This window comes from Sceloporus occidentalis, unplaced genomic scaffold (genome assembly GCF_023333645.1).
Source record: "Sceloporus occidentalis isolate IW3139 unplaced genomic scaffold, rSceOcc1.0.p SCAF_3, whole genome shotgun sequence".
NCBI lineage: Eukaryota > Metazoa > Chordata > Lepidosauria > Squamata > Phrynosomatidae > Sceloporus > Sceloporus occidentalis.
This window is the reverse complement of record NW_028316983.1, coordinates 129,997,030-130,022,320: the sequence shown is the minus strand read 5'-3', so window position 1 is coordinate 130,022,320 and position 25,291 is coordinate 129,997,030. Positions and strand designations below refer to the sequence as shown.

The 25,291-nt window shown below is 41.7% G+C and overlaps 1 protein-coding gene across 1 annotated transcript; it reads right to left on the bottom strand.

The window, feature by feature from the left end:
* Positions 1-69: 69 nt before the first annotated feature.
* LOC149316786 (uncharacterized) lies at positions 70-25,291 on the bottom strand. Its single transcript, XM_089518332.1, has 17 exons — positions 25,259-25,291; positions 24,034-24,085; positions 23,243-23,328; positions 21,974-22,021; positions 19,549-19,677; positions 18,420-18,497; positions 18,115-18,197; positions 17,546-17,671; positions 13,460-13,579; positions 13,110-13,240; positions 11,420-11,634; positions 9,382-9,462; positions 8,838-8,937; positions 8,227-8,360; positions 7,122-7,265; positions 6,422-6,589; positions 70-366 (listed from the first exon to the last, which is right to left on the bottom strand). The coding sequence occupies exons 1-17, from the start codon at positions 25,289-25,291 to the stop codon at positions 151-153; spliced, it is 1,944 nt and encodes a 647-aa protein (XP_089374458.1). The 3' UTR covers positions 70-150.

Genomic DNA, 25,291 nt, shown 5'->3' with positions numbered 1-25,291 from the left:
TAAACATTAATAAAACAATTAGCTGAAGACCAAATTAAAACTGTTAAAACATAACCGTGACCACCTTAATAGAGTGTTGTTTATTTAATAGGGCTTAGGTGCTGAATTATTTTTTAAAATCAGATAAAATAATAGCACAAACGCAACATCTTAGGTTGTGGAATGGCTCTTGTCCTTCTGCTTTAGGGTTTGGAAATCAGTTTGGGTTGCTGTCTCTCTGAAAGCAAGTTGCTTCTCAGCTTGCAGTTGCTGGTTATGAGCGGAAAGGATGATGGCATCCCTGAGGGATTCCTTCAGCAGTTTTCGATATTGCCTTTCAAGGGCATCCATCTGCTCTTCAGCATGTCTCTTAAATGCTTGGAACACCTGTAAAAGAAATCCAAAGAAGATTTTACTCCATGGCAGAGAAAGTGATAAACAGGCCTGGGAAAGAATTTCTAAACTTTCTGTATAACAAGTGGATCTGATCCCAAGGGCATCCAATGTTACTGAAATGCTTCCCGCCCTATACAAGAAGCAACCTCCAAAACAAGCTGCCAATACTTTACTCATTTTTCTTCCCCTGGGAGCTGGCATACTCTTTTTACCTTCCACTCTCACAATTGCTGCTGCTTTACCTCAAAAAATGGTCCATGATCTTACCTTGCTCATGGGAAACATGTGAGATGCTCTATTTTAAAGGGTTCTGTGGTGCAGATTTCTGCCTCATCATGTTAGGACTAGGGTGAGTTTGAAGCATCCTCGCTACTGCAGTGATCTTCAGTAGTATGGCCATGGTGCTGTGAGGAGGTTTTAACCTCACATCCCACCCAAATCAATAAAAGTAGCATGGTGATGTACACAAGGGGAAAGCCTCTGCATTACTGCAGCAAAAGGAAGAAGAAGGAAACAGTAGGGCCACTGCGTGCAGAAGATGGCAAAATGCTAACAAGTCAGAGAAAAGGCAGAAGTACTCAACACCTTTTTTGCTTCAGTCTTCTCAGAAAAGGAAAAGGGTGCTCAACGTGAGGATAATGGAGCAGAGGACAGATTAGGGGAATTTCAGCACAGAATAAGTAAAGAGATAGTACAGGAATACCTGTTTAACCTAAACGAATATAAGTCTCTAGGACCAGATGAACTACATCCAATATTAAAAGAACTGGCAAATGTAATATCAGAACCATTGGCAATAATCTTTGAAAACTCCTGGAGAACAGGAGAAATCCCAGCAGACTGGAGGAGGGCAAATGTTGTTCCAATCTTCAAAAAGGGGAACAAAGAATCATAGAATCATGGGCGGGATACATACCGCCATTTAGTACGTCTTCTATACGTACTAGGGTTAGGAAGGGGCGGTGCTTCCGCACCCCCCTAACCCTAGTACGTATAGAATACGTACAAGATGGCGGCGCCCCTTCCACATGGGCGCCGCCATCTTTACGTACTGGACGCACAGCGTCCAGACGTGTCGCGCCGCTTGTGACGTAGCGAGCGCGCCCCTGGCGCCTCGCTACGTCGCAAACGCGACGAAAAAAGAAGCTCCATTTTGGAGCTTCTTTTTCGGTCCGCGCGGGAGTCGGGCCGTGTGAAGGCTCCGGCTCCCCCGCGGACCTACTGGCGGCGGCGGCAGAGCGGCGCAAAGTGGCGGTATGTACCCCGCCATAGAATCGTAGAGTTGGAAGAGACCACTAGGGCCATCCAGTCCAACCCCCTGCCATGCAGGAAATCCAAATCAAAGCATCCCTGACAGATGGCCATCCAGCCTCTGTTTAAACACCTCCAAGGAAGGAGACTCTATCACCTTCCGAGGAAGTGCATTCCACTGTCGAACAGCCCTTACTGTCAGGAAGTTCCTCCTAATGTTCAGGTGGAATCTCTTTTCCTGTAGCTTGCATCCATTGTTCCGGGTCCTGTTCTCTGGAGCAGCAGAAAACAAGCTTGCTCCCTCCTCAATATGACATCCTTTCAAATATTTAAACAGGGCTATCATATCACCTCTTAACCTTCTTTTCTCCAGGCTAAACATCCCCAGCTCCCTAAGTCGTTCCTCATAGGGCATGGTTTCCAGACCCTTCACCATTTTTGTCGCCCTCCTCTGGACACGTTCCAGTTTCTCAGTGTCCTTTCTGAATTGTGGCGCCCAGAACTGGACACAATATTCTAGGTGGGGCCTGACCAAAGCAGAATACAGTGGCACTATTACTTCTCTTGATCTAGACACTATACTTCTATTGATGCAGCCTAAAATAGCATTGGCCTTTTTAGCTGCCGCATCACACTGTTCACTCATGTTCAACTTGTGGTCTACTTGGACTCCTAGATCCCTTTCACACGTAGTTTCATTCAGCCAGGTGTCACCCATCCTATATCTGTGCATTTTATTTTTCCGCCCTAAGTGCAATACCTTACATTTCTCTGTGTTGAATTTCATTTTGTTAGCTTTGGCCCAGCTTTCTAGTCTATTCAGGTCAATTTGAATCTTGATCCTGTCCTCTGGACAGGTGTCATCTGCAAATTTGATAAGTATGCTCCCAATTCTGTCATCCAGGTCATTGATAAAGATGTTGAATAGCACTGGGCCCAGGACAGAGCCCTGTGGGACCCCACTGGTCACTTCTCTCCAGGATGAAAAGGAGCCATTGTTGAGCACCCTTTGGGTTCGGCCGGTCAACCAATTACAGATCCATTTAACAGTTCCTTTGTCTAGCCCACATTTTACAAGCTTGTTTGCAAGAATGTCATGGGAAACCTTGTCAAAGGCCTTACTGAAATCAAGATATACTATATCCACAGCATTCCCTTCATTTACCAAGCTAGTAATTTTATCAAAGAAAGAGATCAGATTTGTCTGGCATGACTTGTTTCTCTGAAACCCATGTTGACTTTTTGTGATTATGGCATTGCCTTCTAGATGTTCACAGACTCTCTGTTTAATGATCTGTTCCAGAATCTTTCCTAGAACTGATGTCAGACTAACTGGACGATAATTGTTGGGATCCTCTTTTTTCCCCTTTTTGAAGATGGGGACAACGTTTGCCCTTCGCCAGTCTGCTGGGATCTCTCCTGTTCTCCAGGAGTTTTCAAATATGATTGCCAATGGCTCCGATATTACTTTTGCCAGTTCTTTTAAAACCCTTGGATGGAGTTCATCTGGTCCCAGAGACTTAAATTCATTTAGATTAACAAGGTGTTCCTCTACTATCTCTTTACTTATTCTGTGCTGAAATTCCCCTATTCTGTCCTCTGCTCCATTATCCTCAGGTTGAGCACCCTTTGCCTTTTCTGAGAAGACTGAGGCAAAGAAGGTGTTGAGTAATTCTGCCTTTTCTCTATCTCCTGTTAGCATTTTGCCATCTTCTCCACGCAGTGGCCCTACCGTTTCCTTCTTCTTCCTCTTGCTGCGGACATATCCAAAAAAGCCCTTTTTATTGTTCTTAACCTCTCTAGCAAGCCTGAGTTCATTCTGCGCTTTAGCTTTTCTGACTTTACCCCTACACATGCCTGCTATTTCTTTGAATTCCTTTTTTGTGATTTCCCCCTTTTTCCATTTCTTATACATGTTCCGTTTCAAACTTAGCTCCGTTGAAAGTTCCTTAGTCATCCATCCTGGTTTCTTGAGACACCTCCCGTTTTTCTTTCTCACTGGAACTGTTTGAAATTGTGCCTTCAGTATCTCCCTTTTGAGAAAGTCCCATCCGTCCTGAACTCCTTTATCTTTTAGTATTTCTGACCATGGAATCGCCCTCAATACTTCTCTAAGTTTACTGAAATCTGCTCTCCTAAAGTCTAGGATGCGTGTCTGACTCTGCCTGGCTTCTCCTTTCCACTGTATTACAAACTCCAGGAGAACATGGTCACTTCCACCTAATGATCCCACCACTTGCACCCCATTAACCAAGTCATCCTTGTTGGTTAGGATCAGATCTAAAATAGCTGACCCCCTTGTTGCCTCTTCCACCTTTTGGACCATGAAATTGTCTTCCAGGCAAGTGAGGAATTTGCTAGACCTTGAGGATTTTGCTGAGTTTGACTTCCAGCAAATATCAGGGTAGGTGAAGTCACCCATCACTACTACATCTCTCTTTTCTGACTGTGTGGTCATCTGTTCTAGAAAGATATCATCCGATTCCTCAGTCTGACTTGGGGGTCTGTAGTAGACTCCCACAATAATATCCTTGTTGTTTCCCTCCCCTTTAATTTTTATCCACATGCTCTCCACCTGGCTGCCAGTATTGATGTCCTGGATCTCTTCACTGGTGTAAATATCTCTGACATGTAGTGCTATTCCTCCTCCTTTCCTGTTTGGCCTGTTTCTCTTTAAAAGGTTATACCCCTCTATTTCCACATTCCAATCATGAGACTCATCCCACCAGGTTTCAGTGATGCCTATTATATCATATTTGCTTTGTTGTACTAAGAGTTCGAGTTCATCTTGCTTATTTCCCATGCTTTGTGCATTAGTGTAGAGACATCGCAGACCATGGTTCCCTTTTACTTGCTGCCTGTGCAAGTTTTTTTGCCTCCCACTGCTGGGTCCTTGCACTGTTTGCCTTGTTTCCTCTATGTCAGTTTGACTATTTTCGCCATCCCTTTCGCCTTCCTTAATATTGTCTCCCTTCCCCTCGGAACTCAGTTTAAAGCTCTCCTGATCAAGTTCTTGAGACTGTTGGCAAAAACATTTCTTCCAACTGGCGTGAGATGCAACTCGTCTGTTGCAAGAAGTCCCTCCTCATGGAACCGCAGCCCATGATCGAAGAATCCAAATCCTTCTCGGCGGCACCATCTGCGAAGCCAGTTGTTCACATCTGCTATTTTCCTCTCCCTTCCTGGACCATGCTCTTCAACTGGCAGAAGAGACGAGATGACAACCTGTACATCCATTCCTTTCAGCTTCCTACCAAGCGCCTCGTAATCCCAACAATTATCGTCCAGTTAGTCTGACATCAATACCAGGAAAGATTCTAGAGCAGCTCATGTCTGTGAACATCTAGAAGGCAATGCCATAATCACAAAAAGTCAACATGGGTTTCAGAGAAACAAGTCATGCCAGACAAATCTGATCTCTTTCTTTGATAAAATTACTAGCTTGGTAAATGAAGGGAATGCTGTGGATATAGTATATCTTGATTTCAGTAAGGCCTTTGACAAGGTTTCCCATGACATTCTTGCAAACAAGCTTGTAAAATGTAGGCTAGACAAGGTAACTGTTACATGGGTTTGTAATTGGTTGAGTGGCTGAACCCAAAGGGTGCTCAACAATGGCTCCTTTTCATCCTGGAGAGAAGTGACTAGTGGGGTCCCACAGGGCTCTGTCCTGGGCCCAGTGCTATTCAATATCTTTATCAATGACTTGGATGACAGAATTGGGGGGCATACTTATCAAATTTGCAGATGACACCAAATTAGGAGTAGCTAACACCCCAGAGGACAGGATCATAATTCAAAACGACCTGAATAGACTAGAAAGCTGGGCCAAAGCTAACAAAATGAACTTCAACACGAAGAAATGTAAGGTACTGCGGTTAGGGTGGAAAATGAAATGCACAGATATAGGATGGGGGACACCTGGCTGAACGAAACTACATGTGAAAGGGATCTGGGAGTCCAAGTAGACTACAAGATGAACATGAGTCAACAGTGTGATGCAGCCACTACAAAGGCCAATGCGATTTTAGGTTGCATCAATAGAAGTATAGTGTCTAGATCAAGGGAAGTAATATTCTCCTTCACTGGCTCCCCTTTCCCTTCCGTATTCAGTATAAGTTTCTATTGTTGACCTTTAAAGCCCTGCATGGGCTGGCCCCTCTTTATCTGAACTTCTTTCTCCGTACATTCCCACTCACACTCTTTGTTCTAGCTGTCAAGGTCTGCTGTCCCAGGCTTGGATTTCCACTGCCCCGTCCCAGATTCGTCCCTCCTCACTTGCTGCCCCTCACTCCTGGAACCTTCTTCCCCCACAAACACGGGTCATCACTTCTTTGAAACTTTTACATCTGAGTTGAAGACTATCCTGTTCAGGGAAGCATTCCCAGGCACTGTGTGATTACCTATCTGATATTTGATTAGATAGTTGATGTTGATGTTTTTAATTGTTGCCTGCTTATTTTAACCAATTCTATCTTATATTATTACTTATTGTTTTATATGTATTTTGTAGATTGTACACCACAAAAAATAACAGCAACTGAGTAAAAAACAACAATTGAGCCTTAGAGCTGTTAAAAAATTACTTTAAAAATAATATCCCAAGCTTTGACTTTAGCTTCCCTTCCACCAAATCCAATAATGAGTGAGCTGGTTCAGTTCACCCATCTCAAAGAGGCTGCCAAAGAGCCACTAGTGTAAAATAGTTAAAGTGATGTCAAACTACATAAATGCTGCAGTGTAGATTCAGTCTTTGAAGGATCACTTTGCAACAGGGCATCATAGCTCTGGTGACCTGCAAGAAGTGCTGCTTCTGAGTTTGAATTTCATGTTGGCATTCCTGGTACAGCTCCTCCAGATCTTTTTCTGCTTCTGCCTGTTCTCTTTGCAATGTCTCCATACACAAAGTGAACAAGGGCTTTTCCTTCTGCCAGAGTAGAGGTTCTTGCTGGGCTGGGGAAATCTGGAATTCAAACAGAAGAAAACTTTCAGATGTGTTGTTATGTCACTACACCAGAGCAGGGCAAAGCATAGCCCTCCAAGACTGTTTTTCTGGTGCCTTAAGTAAGAGGGTGACTGGTTCAAGGAAAGTGAACCCAAGTTTTACATCCTGATTCTGTTTCTAGTATTGCTGATGGTTAAGAAAATTTCTCTCTTGCAGGATGTTGTATGCTTTTGTCTCAGAGTGGTCTTAGTATTTCTTACACAAACTATTCCCTTCCTAGAGGAACTTAAAGATCCAAAACACACTGCAGAAATAATCCAGTTTGAGACTGCTTTAACTGCCCTGGCTCAGTGCTAGGGAATTCTGGGAACTGTAGTTTTGTGAGACATTTAGCCTTCTCTGTCAGAGAGCTCTGGTGCCACAATAAACTATTCACAGGATTCGCTAGCACTGAGCCAGGGCAGTTAAAGTGATCTCAAACTGAATTATTTCTGCAGTGTGTTTTGGACTAATAAAACTGAGCTGCCAATGAAACCACTAAACTTCTTACCTTCTCTTGGCCTTCCAGCTCCTTTTCCACTCTCAAAATCTCCTGCTGGATCAGGAGTTGGTGTTGTTTTTGGAGATGCTGCCTCTTGACTTTGGCTAGAGAGAACCTCTCCTTAATACCTTGGTGCTGCTCACCAGCCCAGTTCTGAAAGAGAGCAGCATAATGGTACAGTTCAAATTTAAAGTACTGTAATCCAAGAAGTGCACGTTTTCTTCAGTCTGGCTTCCTCTGGACAACATAAATCATGTTTTATACATCCCAAGCTATTTGCAATACTGTGCAGAGTACTGTAAAACATACACAGAAAATATGTGCAGCCAAAGGATCATTACTTTTGCTTTCCTGTCAGGGTTTTCACCTGTGCTTTAGGTGATTGCCTGATATGCACAGATTTAGCAAATGAAGCTTTCCCTGCTAGAAAGATGGGGAAAAATTTCAACACAGCATTGTAACAGGCCCACGATTTCTGCAAGAAAAAAAAAGATGACAACCATACATACTCTACAGCAGAGGTATAGTCTTCCAAATGTTTTTGGATTGCATCTTCCATAATGCCTCACTATTGACAATGCTGGCTAGTGTTGATGGGCCTGGGAAGTAAAAATACCTGTAGGGTCTTGATTGCCTTGGAACCTCTGGATGAGGAATCTACCCTAGATTCTAATCTAAGTGAAGGCTTTACAACTAGAAATACTAAGTGAGTATTGAGCAGAGGCAAAGGGAAACAAATCCCTGCAACTGATTCTTTATTATTATAAATTATTATTATCGTCATCACCACCATTAACATTGGATGGGGGGGTTGTCTTGTTTTTTAAAACCTAAGCTTTTGTTTGCTTGGGAACAAGACCCAGCTCAGATGGATATTGCTAAACCATAGGCTTCAAACTGTGGCTCCTTACCATTTCTTCCTTCTTTAATGCAGTTTGTACATGGTTCAGATTGTGGTTAGCAAATATTAAATCACTGTTTCCATGCCACAATCCACACAATTGATTTGGACTCCACAAAAGCTTATGCCAGATAAAATTGGTTAAGCTTGAAGGTGCCAGAAGAATGTTATTTAAATCAAGATGTGATACCCCACACCACCTTTGACACTTACAGGGCTCTGTGCTTGGGCTGTCCCATCCAGGATCAGATCTCTATGGTTATAGGCTTCTTTGGTGAAATGTTGATCTTTTGTAGCTTCTTCCTGGTCACCAACTTGGCCAAACTGGATATTTCGGATCCTACCATCTTCCATAGAAACAAAGATGTCAAATTAGCAGATGGAAAACTTTTCAGACACTGTGGGATAAGGTCTTGCTGTACAAGTTAAGATAAAATATGCTCACTTTCATATCCTATCCCACTTTACATTAAGAATATATTTCCTCTAACAACAGCTCTTCACAGATGCCTCTTTTTGAGATTTACTGATAGTATTTTATATTATCTGTCTGTAAAAACTAAGGCCATCTACACCAGCTCAAATATAGTAAAAGGAACAACCTCATAAAGATTTAATATTGGCGATTTTTCCTTTAGGGCTTTGTGTAGAAAGGTAGATAGCCAATATTGCACTGGATGTTGGATACACAGTGGAGGTGTCTTGATTCTACAAGTGAAGGTATTGTATTATCTGTGCATTTATTGACTTCATTTGAATTTCATGAAAACCCTTTGAAATTCTTAACAGTAGTAGCCAATTCTTGCCCAGACAAATGTTCAGACCTTTTATCTCTTTCTGTTGATGTAGATCATTTTGTTTCTGCTGGCTTTTCGGATGGTTCCCAAATTTTTCCCTGTCATATATATCTGGTGAGATCTGGACCTGAACAGAATACAGTTAAATTAGTTAAAACAACACAGGAGGTGACTTTCTCTCCCTCTCCCCCACACTTATGGCGCTTCTGTTACATTGCAAGTTGTTTCAGTGAGAAGCTTCTCAGCTCACTCTTATGTGTGAGTGCCTGAGCAAAATTTAGTCATCAGTTAGAAAAAGGGAGGAGAGGGAAAGAAAATGAAGAGCACACACCTATAATACAGTTTATTTCATACTGGCCTGAAATAATAATCTACAGGTCGATTTTTCCAATTTAAAATGATGGTGTACCTCAAAAGCTTGAGAGAAAGGATGAACAAACAGAACAATATTACTTTTTCAGCTCTTTGGACTACTGGTTGATGTGGTGTGAAAAATGGACAGGGCTTCTTTTGGAACATTTGTTCCCCCATATCAGAGAATGGGGTTGAAAAACTGAGATTGGGTACTTACCCTGGCTGCAAGGAAAGTGTCTCCTTCCTTTATTTCATCAGCTGATTTCTCCTTTTTCTCCCAATTTTGACTCTTCAGAACCTTGAAAACAGTCCAACACAATATGTTAGCTTCAAGACAGGCTATACTTTGGGCCATATCACCAAGAAACCCTTGAACCAACCCTAAGTGGTACCCTAACAGCAAGAAAATACTATATGCCACTGTCTTCCATGGCCATTCCAAAAGGATCAATGCACCTCACTGTACAAAAGGTCTAGTCTTTTTAGGAATTAACAAAGAGTAAAACAGAAACATAAATAAATTTTCATTATCTGAAAACTACACTTAGGTTAGGTAAATAAAATGTATGCAAGTCCCACAACAACAAAAATTCTCAAACATTTTTTAAAATCTGATTTTTTTATTCTTCCTGCCCCAGGAATAAAACAATATTATTAAGATTTCATTTCCCTTTAGCTTTAGGGGTAAATTCTCCTGGTAAGGGTTAATAAGAAAGGGAGTGAAGTATGTTTTGTTTTGTTTATAAATCATTATCGTCTTATGAAAACTAATAGCTTGGCATGAATATACTGTACAAATCTGGATGTCCCATCTCTAAAAGGATATTGTGAACTGGGAAAGGTACAAAAAGGATCAACCAAATCATCTGGGCACTGGAACACATTCCATATATGAGGAGAGGCCCAAGTGTTTTTAATGCAGGCAAATCTCAGTTAACAAAGCCACTAACAAAGAAGCTTATTTTTACAAAGTCATTTTAAACCAGTCTGGCCCCCCTTTTCCTCCTTGTCTTCTGCCTAGGATCAAACATTGACCAGAATGGAGACTGTAGTCAAGAAATCAGAAGAAGCCTGGGAAGGAAACAGATCGGTATGAAAAGCCAGATTCCAGTCGGCTTGGGGGCTTGGCATACTGACACCGCATGACCTCTAGACACCCAGAAGCTGTGCTGGTGCTCAAACGTAGGATGGCTTCCAGGCGCTCCAGTGGCACAGCATTTATATGCCATGTGCCACCGGAGCAGCTTGAAGCCACCCATGGGCCGCCCGCACGGGGTGGGAAAAGGCGCCTTTCTGCTGGCCCAAAAAGAAGTGTCTCTTTGCCGTTCCATTTTTGGCTGGCTGCAAAAAGGATTGGGGCAGCAGCATGTAGTTGCCATGACCCCAATCCATCTTCGGAAGGAATGGCTTCAAGCTGTCTCTTCAAGGCTATCTGTTTCGGCCCTAGGAATGGGAAGGGCAACTATGAAAAAAATAGAAAAGATCCTAAAGTGTAAAGTATATAACTGAGCACTAAAGTTAGAAATTGTGCAAGCCATCGTATTCTCCATCATAACATACAAATGTGAGAGCTCGACAGTGAGGAAAGTAGATAGAAATAAAATCAACACATTTAAGATATGGTGCTGGAGAAGAGTGCTGAGGATACTGTGAGTGGCCAAAACAAACAAACAAACAAACAAACAAACAAACAAACAAACAAACGCCTACTAGAATAGATCAGGACTCCCCCCTGGAAGCCAAGATGGCTAAATAGAGGTGGTCATACTTTGGCCACATCATGAGAAGGCATCACACACTGGAAAAGAAAATCATGCTTGGAAAAGTGGAGGGCAGCAGAAAGAGGGGAAGACCACATGCCAGATGGATAAACTCAAATCAGGGAGGTCACAGGACTGAACCTGCAGGACCTGAGTAGAGAGGATGAGAATATGGGGTCTTGGAGAAGTCTCATTCACAGAGTTGAAGTCAATTCAAGGGCAGTTAACAACAAACAACAAGTATGACTCCATTTCTGTAGCCTGGATGAACTCTGTGCAAGTGGCTGTGTTTCACATCTATAGGGCCTATGAGATCATTCCCTATTTATGCTTGCCAGATGCTAGATTTAATTGGCCAAAGTTTTCTATCAATCCAAAATATTGTGCCTCAAATTTAGCTGTGGGTGCTTGAAATTTCTGGTACATTGGTTGCACAGCTAGGCCGTTATTGTTCAGGATTTGTATTACCAGAGTGATGCTGTGTAACCATATTACCTGTAGCTCCTTTATCACCTTCTCCAACTGAATGATTATGCTGCCCTGCTCTGCCTGATCACTGAGGAAGAGCTGGGCTCTCAGCTCCCCTATTGCTGCTCTTCGTTTCTGAGCCTCTTGAGTGGGGTCCCAGTGGGTTGGTGCAATTCTTTTTGTTACAGTTCTCACTTGTTCAGTCAGTGAGATGGCAGACAGTATCTCTTCTCCAGAAGCATCTAAAAAAAGATACAACACTCTTAGCTAAGGTTCAAGATGGCTCTTCTGTATTATCTCTGAATTTCTTAGCACATGGAGTAGTCTAGAAGGAAATCTCTGTCATTTTGTTCTCATGGGAATATATCATTTGAACTTATCATAACAAAAAATGTGCTCAATGCACCTTACAGTAGGTTTAGTGAACTTTATGCTTTTCTCCTGGCCTCATGTCCAGCCATCCAGTCTTGGAAGATTACAATATGTAACTTTTAAACTGTGTTTAGACCTGGAAAAAAGCAGCTTTGGCAATACCTATCACATGGCATCATCTCTGACCTGTAACTGCTGTGCCCCCTTTGTGTGGTCCCCTTTTCATTGAAGGGGGAAACCTGTCAATGAACTCTCAATTGTGCTAGTCCCCAGGTGCAAAACATTGCTGCCAGGGAAGTTGCGTTGTTGGTAGTGACATGGTGTTAGTGTCCCCTCCACTCCCACTGTCTCTCCTCCCCCTTGCTATTCCCAAACAGCCTGTTTACCTTTATTTATTAATTTTTCTATTTCTTTTATTTAAAAAAAACCCTTAGATTGCAGTAACAGAACTCTGGAATTGCATGGAAAAGTGAAAATTAACATTAACATTTAAAAATGGAAGGCATGCTGAATAGGGCAAGAGGGAATCAGGAAGAGAGCACAATGGCAGCAGTCACACAATTGCAAAGACATGCAGTGATGCAATGAATACAAACAGATATAACTCCATTTTCGTTGACAAGCATCATTGCAGCAAGAATGGGGCTCATGTGATAAAGCCCTCAGAACAACAGTATTGCCTTACTAGACTTAATATCTTATGGTGAAAGTTGGTTAGTCATCATACCACAAACTATGCCTTGTTGGGGACCCATGATATTTGCAGAAGGATATTCACCACAATACTGGCTATTGCAATTAGATATGCCAGTAGGCATCACTGATGAATAACACTTTGGGGTCATAATCCATTTAACATTTGATTTATTCAGAATTTTTAGTTTTCTTTTTTAGATGCTGTACACTCTTCTGCTGAATTACTAAATTAAAGAGTTGAAAAGCACCCAAAGAAGCTCCATTTCTTGATCTAAAATCCCAAAGGATGGAGGACGCAGGCAAAGATCTTGCACAATGGCTTAAACAGTAGTGGTGCACATTCAGAAAGCATGTAAAGAGTCACACTCCACGCTGGGGCTAATAAGGCCTTCTCAGATAGTGATGACCATGGTAATACATGCCTTAGTTACCCCCTGGTTGGCTTACTATAATGAACTCTACATGGAGCTGCCTTTGAAGAGCATTTGGAAACTGTCAGTTCAGCTTGTAATAATTTACTCATATTCACAAATTGCTTCTTATTCAGAGAAAGAACTTAAGGTTTCAAAAATTCAAATGCAAGGGAGAATGAATGTGATGCCATTTTGCTGTTATCAGGATCAGGACCACCATGCAGATAAAAACCAACCTGGCAGGGTCAGGCATAACAGCAAAAATGTAAGGGTGTTGTCTTCCAGCAGTCGCTTCAGGATCCAGGGGAGAAACCCTGCTTCAGGAGGAAGGGGCACAGCAGATAAAGCCCAAGAAAGAGGCAAAAAGCTGGACAAGGAAAAAGCAGCAAGGAATAAATAATCACAGAAGCACATGGAATATCTAAGCACATGAAACATTAATTAGGCTGAGGGATGAGCAGAAAATGTGACTTTGCCCAGACGTCAGAAAATTCCCCAACTAGCTTGGCTAGCAAGAGAAAACAGTTCTAGGAAATGTAGCCCCAATACTTACTTTTCTGAGCTCTGTTCAGAACTCTATACTTACGGATCAGTGCAGGGCTGCTCATTTCCTCCAAGGAACTCAAAGATCCGGACAGTAGCACGCTGAAGCCCCTGACCCTCTGCCACTTTTGTTTCAATGGTGATGGTAAAGAGGATGCCACATCTTAGAGAGGAAAGTAAGGCAGTTAAGTCTGGGCAGATAGTTTATTATGTACGTTCCTTGCTAATATCTCATTCAGATGTCTACTTTGCAACTCAGCTTCACTGTTTGAGTATACCATGTTAATTTTTACTGCTTTCTTCATCTCTGCTCTCACAGTGTAGTGGAATAGCAAGAAGATGAGAAAGGATAATAGGTAACTGCACATTTTCAGTGTCAGAAAAGAGCTCTACATATCACAACTGTTTCTTTTGTACGATTTGATCCATAAAAAAGGTAAAGTCCCAAATGTGTGGGGAAGAAGCATTTTATGCATATAGCTCTCAGTGTGCACATGTGCATACCTAACAGTGCATGTTTGTAAATCAAGGGGCTAAACTTACTGCTGCAATGTTCCTACTCCACACTACATGTCCCATGCGATTTCTAATACAAAGGGCCATTGGAATGTGTTGCATGTGGAGGCAGCATTTGAATTGGATCTGGATGGTTGAGCTCATGTACTAGACAACTGCCAAAACTCTAACTGCTACAGCCAAATAGAACCATATTTCACAGATTCTGAAGATGCTTTCTTGGCTGCTTCGTGTGGATGGCTATCTATTCATTTCCGAGCCCAATTCAAAGGTGGAGGTGCTTCCCTTCAAAGGCCTAAACAGCTTGGACCCAAAAGAATGTTGATCTCTATAGCTTCCCTGTGTCAAAAGAGCTGCAGGGAAGACACTTTTCCAAGTATCTTCAGTACATTATGCAGCAACAAAGGAGAAACTTTGGTGCTAAGGTATTTGATTGTGGAACATCCTTCCTTTAAAGCAGGGTGGGAAAGTGGTTGGACTGCAGTTCCTACCATCCCAACCATAATTGCTGATGAGGTGGAATGCTGGGAGCTGTAGTTCAACAACATCGGGAGGGCTGCATAATGTTAACCCCTGCTATAAAAGATACATCTGATATCAACATTGCAGGTTAAAATTGTTCTTGTTTGTCCAGGTGTCATATCATTGCTTGTGTTATTATAAGGTCTACCTCTTAACTGCTTTGACGATTATTTTTCTGGAGGGTTTTGGGAGGGTTTTTTGTGTGTTTGTTATTGTTATGTGCACTGTTATTAATATTGATAGACATACTTATTGTATAGCAGCACCCGGATATCTAGAGGAATACTGTTGTGACAGAATATAGATAAACAGAATGGTTTTCAGTTGGCAAGGTGGTCAAGCAAGGCTGCATCCTATCAGTTTAACTTGAAGAAAATTGCTGAGATTGGTTCATTTTTCTTGAAACTTGGTATGAGACAAATTTTAGAAAGTGCAATTCTATCACCGTATCTCTTCAAATTGTATGCCAAAAATATACATAAAACAGGATTAGATTTGGAGGAAGGAGGTGTGAAAATTGGAGGAAGAAACATCAACAACTTAAGATATGCGAATGACACAATAGTGCTAGCAGAAAATAGCAAAGACTTGGAACAATTACTGAAGAATTATCAAGGAAGAAAGTGCAAAGGCAGGTTTACAGCTGAACATTAAGAAAGCAAAAATAATGACCACAGATTATTTACATCACTTTAAAGTAGATGGAGAAGACACTGCAATAGTTCAACATTTTCCATATCGTGGCTACATCATTAATCAGAATGGAAACCGCAGTGAAGAAATCAGAGGAAGACTAGGGAGAACAGCTATGAAGGAACTAGACAAGATCCTAAAGTATCAAGATATATAACTGAATACTAACGTTAGGATTATCCATACCATCGTATTTCTATGTATGGTTGGGAAAGCTGGACAGTGAAGAAAGCTGACTGGAAGAAAATCAACTCATTTGAAATGTGGTGCTGGAGAAGAGTTTTACAGATACTGATGGCTAAAAAGACAAATAAATGGGTCCTAGAGCAAATCAAATCTGAACTCTTCCTAGAAGCCAAGATGACTGAACTGAGACTGTCGTACTTTGGACATGTCCTGAGAAGACATGACTCACCAGAAAAGACAATAATGTTTGGGAAGATAGAAGACAGTAGGAAAAGAGGAAGACCACATTCCAGATGGAAAGACTCAATCAAGCCATGGCCCTTAGTCTGAAAAATCTGAGTAGACCTGTTGATGATAGGGGAACTAGGAGGTCTGTCCTTCATGGGTTTGCCATAAGTCAAAGTCAACTTGATGGCAGTTAACATTACCAAACAACATGTAACAAAGACTAAAGGGTTGCTGTATAATGGTCAACCTTTATTAAATCTTGTGTGGTATAGTCATTGCCAAAGGAGTGGGCATCTTGTGACCTTCTTCTGTGACCCACTAATCCCTGTATAGAGTTTCCCCCATAGCCTTCCTGAAAAATTCAGGAGGAATGCTAAAACATGTTTTCTCCTATTGGATGCTTCATATTGTTTTTATTGGGGGGGGGGGTAGGTTGGTCAATGAGCAAAAAGAAAAGAAACTTGAATGGCCTGGAAGCCATTTCTAGTTAATTTATTGTCACATTTGGGAGGCTTTTAAAAAAAAATCCTAGTATGTCCTATGGTGGTTTCCAGAGGTTAAAAATTGGTCACTAATTTTTTGGAATTGCCCACTTTGCATTAGAGTCTTGAACTTGGGAAATTAAGATTTTAGGCCACTGAACCAGTAGCTGTGTGATCACATTTAGATAAATCCAGCTGATTCAGTGGGTCTATTCTAGTTGTGACTAGCAACTGCATTTAGAACTAGTCTCCAATGAGCATTGAACTCTCTGGATGATCATGGGCCAGTCACTCTCTTTCAGCCTGACCTACTGTGTGAAGGAGGAGGAGAACCATGCACACTCCCGTTAAGCTCATTAGGGGAAAGTTCTGAAAACAGAACTAATAAATAAGTAATACAATTCCTGGCAGACCATGTGCTGAATCAGCACCTCAGCAGTTCTTCATAGATTCCTTTCTCCACTTGAAGGATGGCTGAAGGGAAGTCTGCTTGGGCAATCTGCCTAGTTCTCTTTTATTACAGTCTAAGCAGGAAATCTTCAACAAGTCCCAGAAGCCAGCAGTGCACCCAGATCAAGTTCCTAGTGCAATAAAACCACTTCTTTTCCACTGTAAGCTTCAACTGGAATTGCAGTGGGCTTTCCACACACTGAGGGACATAAATCTCCTTTTTTGTTTGAGCATCCTCACCCCTACTGCATCATCACCCCTACTGCCTCTTCCCTGCTCTCTCCCCACTCGTGCCGCTGCTTTTCGCTAGCTCACTCCTTCCCCATTTCTCTTTCTCCCCATAGTTTCTCCCATTTCCACCATCCGCTTCCTCTCCCCACCGCTTCCTTCCAAGTGCTTCAGGGATCCTTCCTCAGAGCATGTCATTGTAGTTGGGGTAGCCATAGAAACTGCCTATACTGGAGCAGCACTGGATATCTTAATGGCCACTTTGTGTGGATGCCTTGCTCTGAAGGACCACTTCTTGCTCCAACACACAGACTGCACTGGGGGCCTCTTCAGTTCTCTGGAGAGCTGTGCCAACTGTGTTCATTCTGCAGCTATTGTGCTGTAAGTGCTTTACCTAGAAGCATCACTGAAAGCATGGCTAGTGCATGTTTGCTACCATCATCATTGGATTCCAGACTGGAGGCCTACTAATGCCATTCACTCATGCTAACTCACTGACACATTTTAGCAGATTGAAAATATTCAGCCTTGGAGAGATCTCCAAGATGTATATATAATGTGAGTGGCCAGAATCCAGTACAAAGCTGGAAACATGTATTCAGTACTGACTGCTGTGTTTCATGTCCACAGAGTACTCAGTTTTATTCCATATTTTACTTTAAATCCACAGTGCCAAGCCCTACCTGTAAATTGGTATATCTCTTTTAAAATACAAAACCTTAATCAGATTCACTGCCCCACTGAGATGGAAACCACCCACCTCCACGTATGTTCTGCTTTCTTCCCCTCCTGAATGCATATCCCTGCCTTCTTGTGGCTCTTACGTGGCACTTTGTGGCTTTGGAAAAGGTTGCTGGAAACACCTTTGGTACATTGAGACTCCACAGCGGTAGAAGTGGGTGGCAGCTTGTGAATCAGTCACAATGATTTCAGCTGCCTCTTCCACAACCCTAAGGAGAGAAGCAGAGATTGTTGACAATCTTTAGCTGAGGTGTAAACATAAAGTGGGTGGTCAGAAGCCTGAAAAGGCTGTCTTTTTAACACCTAGTGCTTTTCATATCTTCTGCTACCATATTTCTCTTTCCAGGTCTTTAATCTTAATTCAGAGACAGCTAGGCAAACAATTCTCTATAGCATACTGGTTTTGACATCCATTTAGTTCTTCATGCCTATTTAGGGATCTATTCATCTCACATCAAGATCTGCAGCTAAATCATCTTGTACATGAAGGGCAACCATTCAGATCTGTTCGAAACCATTCAGACCTTTTTTCTACTAACTTATATTGTTCCTGATTCTAGAAGACTAAAATGTTAGATGGAATTGACTGTGTCCTTGTCATCAAAGAACTGTAAACATTAAAGCCCAAGAAATACCAAAACCAGATACTTACAGCCCCAGTGGGGGGAGGTCCATCACCCGCAGGACTTGGCTTTTGGGACTAAGCAGGTCTTGGGCCTGTCCATCTGAATAGATCTGAAAGGAGGTAGATATAAATAATGAGTCAGTTCACCTGCAGGTATCTGAAGACTGTAAAATAGCAATGGCAAGTATAAGTGTGTGGAGATGAATATAGTGATGTAGGTAGAGAATGAAAACAAAGTGGGACGGTGATCCCATGGGCCATAACAATTCCATTAGAGAAAAGCACAGTGTACATGGGTCTTGTGCCATCATGTTCCAGGCACATTTGCTTACCTGGACAAAGCTGATGGTTTTCAAAAACTGAGCATTATTTGAAGGAAAACTGGATTCTTGGAACACAGATTCTATTACCTAAGGACAAATAGGAGAAACTTGGAAAGCATGTAACAAACCAAGTTTTATAGTTGCTTGCTATGTATAATTCTTTACTACCACTTTTCTACGAATTAATTATCCTTCATCCACTGATTTATTAACAATCATCCAGACAATGTTGGAATATCAGCTGTTGCAATCTAGTGTTTTTTGAACTGTTCTACTAGTTGTCCTGATTTGTGGTAATGTGGGCCCTTGGTATCCACTGGGATTTGGTTCCAGCCAGGACTTTCCGTGAATACCTAAATCCATGGATACTCAAGTCCCATTATATACAATGGTGTAGTAACATGATGTCCTTTATATAAAATGGCAAAGTCAAGATTTGCTTTGTGCATATGCTTTAAAAAAAAAATTAGGCCATGGATGGTTAAATCTGTGGAGAACTACCTGCACAATGAAATGGGAGCCTTTTATGTGTGGGTTGGCAGAACACCATTAACACCCTTGGACTATGAGGTTAGGCTGATGTACTTTGTGATGCCCTTCCAGCCACATTGTCAATAGTTTTTTTCCCCTCTGTATTTTTAAACCACTAGATGGAACTGCTGTGATCAAAAAGAAGGAAATGGAGCAGGGTCTTCTCCATCCCATCAAAACACAAATTGTTGTGTTTATAGTTACTTTTGTTAGTTCAGTTCCTGGTGGTCAACCTTCTACTAATAAGCTGGTTGCCAACTTTCTAGTTATGTACGTTGTTAGGCTCATCCATTGATGTAGAAATACAGCCTGCAGGTGGGGCTGCACTTGAATCCTTCTCAATTTGGTAGTACCTGCTAGAACTTGCACTCTGCTAACATAGCTCTCAGGACTGCAGGATTCCCTTAACATCATGATGATATGCTACAATAGGACTTTGTAAAAATTGCCAACCTTTTTCACAATCAATAACAAGGTTTTCAGTCTCTTACGACAGGAGGAACGGTCTGCATACGAAGTGCCCAGCAAAGGAGACAGACCCTACATAGGAAGATAGTTGCTGTCATTTGATTCTGTAGCTACTGCACCTTTCTTTGTCCTCCCTTACCTTCTGGACTAAGTCTTGGATTTGTGCCTGGACTCCACAGTAATGGGCATCACACACCAGCAAGGATATGCTGTAGCCAAGAGACACCATGGCCAGCAGAGGTTGCAACTGTTCCAGGAAAAGCTTGTCCTGGAAGTGGAAGATAAAGAGGCTACCTTGAATGAGCATCTACTAGAGCTGGTCCAGAGCCCACATCTGGCACAGTCAGGCAGACACCCAAATACCCATGACTAATGCTGGCCCTGTCTTTGAAAAAAACAACCCAGTTTTACATGTTCTGTCAAAAAGCACTATAAAGCATTGGGGGAAGGCAGCCACAACCATTATCTTCCTTCTCTACTTCAGTGCCCTCACCTTCCCACCCCACTTACTCAATTGACGGGTAAATGGCCTGTGTACAATGCACAGTGAGAACCGAACAAACACTTTTGTGTGGGGGTTGGATTTTTTTTTTTACTTAAGAAATAATTTGAGTGAAAACGTCCTTCCCCAAAGTAATTTTGGAACTAATTAGAATATTTCAGTACACATCAAATTCTAGTGAAACTGCTGACACTTCTAGATTTGTCACTGGAAGGCAAACTTAAAATAGGGCACAAGGATCCTTCCCCAAACCAACAGATGGCTCAGATTTTCAAAATCTATCTCTGCACTGATGATGGTCAACAGATATGTCCCTTTGGGTTTTTTGATTTGTTTTGTTTGTAAAGGATGGCTATAAGCAGTGGGAGCTGGTCAGTGAGGGAATGAACCAATGCTACTTTAATATGAACTTTAAAGGGGTTATCCAAAGTGTTGAAACTGTTTTTAAGGAGCGGGATCAGCACCTGGGGAAGCTCCTTTAAAGTTTGGAGTACCATAATATTGAGAGCAAATTCACCATGCCGTTGGCATGGAAGTCATAGCTGGTTACAGCAGGAGGAGCTGCAAGACAGAAGCCTGTAAAATGGTGCAGGATGCATTTCTTTGCCTCACATAATAGTAGGGCTCAGGATTGCCCAATGAAAGTGAATTGGTGGGAGATTCAGAACTGGCCAAAGGAAGTACTTCTTCACAGAATGTGTATTTAATTTGTTGCTATGTAGGATATTGTGATGGTCTCACTGGTTTCAGTGGCTTTCTAGAGGATAAGTTTACCAATGCCTACTTTTCGTAATGGTTATATGGTGCTTTGTTGTTCAGATGCAGTGTGCTCCCAGATAACAGTTGCTGAGGAACAAGTGCATGGAAGTCTCTTGGGGCTATGTATATGGCAGGCCACTGTAGAAAGTGGAATTCTGGACTAGGTGGGCCGTTAGACTCACCCAGCAGGTCTTTCCTTAACCATCATCCCATCCCCATATGGCACTTAATGAGATTCTTAATTTCTGCTGTATTTATCTGATTCATAATTATATTACATTTGGTCCTCATTTATTACAGCTGATTGCTTATCATATTCAATAGAAACATTTAAAGAAATGCACAGTGAATAGTGTGCTCCTGTTGTTGTTGTTGTTCAGTTTGATTTCCCACACATCTCTCTCCTTGCTGGACTGGCAGGCTATTTGAATTTATACAGTCAGCCCTTCTTATGCACGGATTTTTTAGACACTGATTCAAGCATTCACGGTTTGAAAATGTTTTTTAAAAGTATACATATCAAATATCAAACCTTGATTTTCCATTTTTTATAAGGGACACCATTTTGCTATGTCAGTATATTTAATGGGATTTGAGCATCCATGGGTTTTGTTATCCACGGGGATCTTGGAACCTAACCCCAGCGTATAACAAGGGTCCAGTGTACTTTAAAACAGGACTATTCAGAGATTGTGAAATACTCACTCACTCTCCTATTAATTATATCTTTTTGGGGTGTATCAGAAACAACCTAAAGGCACACAACAACAACAACAACAACAACAACAACAACAACAAATCTTTATAACTAGGGAGGATTGCCTCTACTGACTATTTGCAAAAGGCCTGCCTTTTTTTATAAAGCTTCAAAGGCCCCTAACCCTAAGGTCTGTGCTCTTCTGGCACCCAGAACATGGGAAATGACAGATTAGCCCTGGTTACCCAAGCAATATTCCTGCTACTATCTATAGCTGGTACTGTTGTTGGACATCTCTTACTAGTCAGCTGCCATGTCACAAATTAAATAGCATGGGACGAATCAGAATTCCCAGCAGAGGCAAGGTGAACCCATTGGCACATCCTGGCCTCTAGTCATTTACAACTTTGCAGTGGTGTCCCCAGTGCATTGGAGGACAACAGTGTATGTGTGTATTGTGACTGGGCACACATAGCATGGCAGCTGGTTTTCAAGAGTGCAAGTGATGTTGTATGTGAAAATTCTGATTGTATTTCCTGGCCTAAAGAGTTTGGTATCAATCTCTACATATTGTCTGCAGTAAAGAACATCCTCAACATTTTGTACCTGACCAGTGTCCAAATTGAAGACTCCATTGATGGTGAAGCAGCCTTCCTGGAAAGAAAGCAGCAGTACACAAATTATTATTTAGACCTTCTGGACCACACACTTTTCCAGTATCTTTCATGTTGTCTTTCATCTATATTTATTTCTTTCTTATTCATGTTTTTCAAGGAATCATGTGTAAATACATTTCCTTCTGTTTTTTTTTTTTCCTTTTCATACAAGGTAGATCAGAGAAAATAGGATGGTAATACAACAGGGTCTCCTACTAGATCCTCATAAGAGAGCCAGCGTGGTATAGTAATTTGAGCATTGAACTATGGCAATTATCTATCACATGCGGTTTTTAAATTGCAATTCCTCTGGGAAGCAAGCATCATCAGTGATGCTGACTTCACAATGCCACTCTCCCCCACTACACTGTGCCCCTGCCATCCCTTTTGATCCATGGGGCAAACCCATGAATAATCTGCCAATCACGCAATGCCATGGGTGCGAGAAGCCAAAGAACCTGTTATTTGCAAAGTGCAGGAGAAACCCAGGTTGGGTACAGGATGCCTACTGCCTGGGCACAGTTGTGTGTGTGATAAAATCTGCCTTTTGACATTTACATCCAATGTTTAGCATGCAAGGAAAGGGTGGTGCAATAATCTCCATAGTGAGTGTGTCGTAGCGTGCTGTATTTTTAAAATCTTTAAATGAAATTATATTGCAAATAGTAAGTAAGTTGTTTATTCAGTCATTGACCAGTATAAAATATAATAAATAAAATGGTAATAAAATAATAATTGTACAGTACAATTATTAGAGGATTCAAAGAACAAACATCACAGTTCAACTCCACCAGCCAGTTGGGGACGCAATATTGCAAATATATTTTAAGTGTTTTAATGTTTTAACCATGTTTTTAATAACAGTGTATTGTGTGTTGTGTAATTTCAAATCATTTCTAACTTATGGCGACCCTAAGATGACTCTAACGCAGGGTTTTCTTTACACGATTTGTTCAGAGGTTTGCCATTGTTTCCCCGAGGCTGAGAGCATGTGACTTGCCCAAGGCTACTTAGCGGGTTTACATGGCCAAGATGGGAATCAAACCCTGGTCTCCAGCATTGTAGTCCAACATTCAAACTTATTTAATTCTTTTTTAACTTTTATAATCAATGTTTCAGCTGTTACTGTTTTTTAAAGTATTGTAAGCTGCCATTTGGGGAGAAAGGCAGGATATAAGTGCAACAAATAAATAAAGCTGTCACTGTGGAAGTTTCTTACCTGCACCCCTTTCTTTGCCTTATTAATGAATATCAAACGGTTAGAATCTTCATTCACCACCACGAAACTCTCTTGCTTCACGGAGCCTGGCAAGAACATGAGACAAACAGGCATGTTAGAGATAAAGTTCTCTCTATCCCCTCTCTCCCCACTCCTTGCTAATATATACTTGTCTGTGGGACGATTCCTATTGGTGCCTTTTAATTTTAATTTTTTGCATTATTCTGTAATATGTTTTCAACTCATACCGCATTAATGATGTTTTGTTTTGTTTCCTCCTGATTTAACAGTCCATCCTACTTGGATAAGACTCTTTCTATGATGTATGGCAGTGAAGCATTCTCACCTTTACATCCATTGGTTGTTTTACAGCATTTTTTTCCTTTTGCACTGACCACTTCCCCACCCATAGGAGGCATTCCTTTATTCCTTAAACTCTATCTTCATCACTGTGGAGTGACCAGAAAATAATCTTGGCAATGCCCAAAAACTGTGGGAGGGGGCAGGGAAGAGTTGTTGCAGCAAAACACACCCGTTAGTTTATCATCATTCCCATGACGCGAGGAAAACAAGCGTGGTGAAAGAGACAGCCATAATGTAAGAAAATACATGGGAGGAAAGAACTGCGACAGAATGTAGTATTGTTAAATCACTGGCATTGATTGATCCATTTAGAAAAACAGCTGCTTATACCAGGAAAACACACTGGATGGTTCAAAAAGAAAAAAAATCATTATGTGAATTATTTACATTTACATTTATCTGCAAAGAGACTGCTAGGTGTGGGGTACCTGCTATCTGTCGAATTCCCACAGCAGCTTGGACATGCATCTCCTGTGCAGCCTGTAAGAAAGCACAGTAGAGATTGTGGAGAAGCCTCCATTCCTAGCAAATCAACGAGAGTCAACATTTCAGGAAAGGTTTCAGGAAGGCAATCGCAAGCAGCCAGGCAGACTGGTCCCAAGCCCTGGCAGATATGGCTGTAACGGTAACCCAAGAGCCCAAGCAGCAGATGAGTAAAGAGGCAGCAGGCGTGCAGGCCGGCCCTCACAGCTAGAAACTGCTATCTCTATAAAACCCCTCTTGCCTTAATCTATCTATTTGATTCTATAGAGCAAACCCACCTGCTCAACATCAATGGCTGATGGCAGCTGTATGCTCTCATTTTGCCCACACTTTTCATTTGAGGGCTGTGCAGAGCAGATAATGTTACTAGAGTGATAGAATTACTGTTAAATATTTAATTCATGTGTCTGGCCAAGGAAGCTCCTGACACTTCTCCCTGGAGCACTGTAAATGCAGGATACAAAACAAGTGGCAGATTTATGAGCAGACAGAGAACTAGGACAGGCTAGGATAGAAAATTATTTGGTGCTTACAGGAATATTGTAGTCTTCAGCTCCATATCTTGGTGCTTGAAAGAATGCCTCCCATCTTTTCACTCAGGCAAGGCTGAAAGCACAGGCAGGAGACTCATATTTAACTCAGAATCCCCCAAGCAGGATTGTAGCCACACTACGCAGTTATAGCACCATGATTCCATTTTAAACGCCATGGTTGCATCTTATAGAACCTGTGCCAGACAGTTGTAGGGTTTTTTTTATTCTGTGGGGCGCATTAAAGAATTCTAAGTACTTAATGAAACTAGACCTCCCAAGATTCCATAGGTTGAAGCCATGGCAGTTAAAGTGACATGTAACTATCATAAATGAGAATGTGGTTATATCCAGGTCTGATTCTTGTTGGCTTGGAAGGTTTAGCAATGGGTACATATTCCTCCCTTCACATACACCCATCACATATACTTCAGTCTCTTAGATGGGTCTTTGGCAGCACATCCTTCTTCTGCCTTTGGCCCCCTTTTCAGAACCATATGTGCCTCATCTATTTTTATTTTGTTTTCTGAAATTGTGTCGCACATTGGACCTTTCCACACAGAGCACAGAAGTAGGGTCAGTTCGCATTGGTCGATGCGTCATATCGCATCGTTCATTCACACTCACGCTCTCTGAATACGCTTTGCTGATTCATATTCACGTCATATCGCAT

Bases quoted from the DNA above. Each gene is read 5' to 3' on its own strand.
- LOC149316786 (XM_089518332.1), bottom strand. From the start codon at position 25,291: ATGCGATATGACGTGAATATGAATCAGCAAAGC. The intron at 18,198-18,419 runs GTAAGCAAATGT...ACCTCCTTTCAG, and splicing joins AAACCATCAGCTTTGTCCAG to ATCTATTCAGATGGACAGGC. The intron at 11,635-13,109 runs GTTGGTTTTTAT...ATCTTTTTTTAG, and splicing joins GTTATGCCTGACCCTGCCAG to ATGCTTCTGGAGAAGAGATA.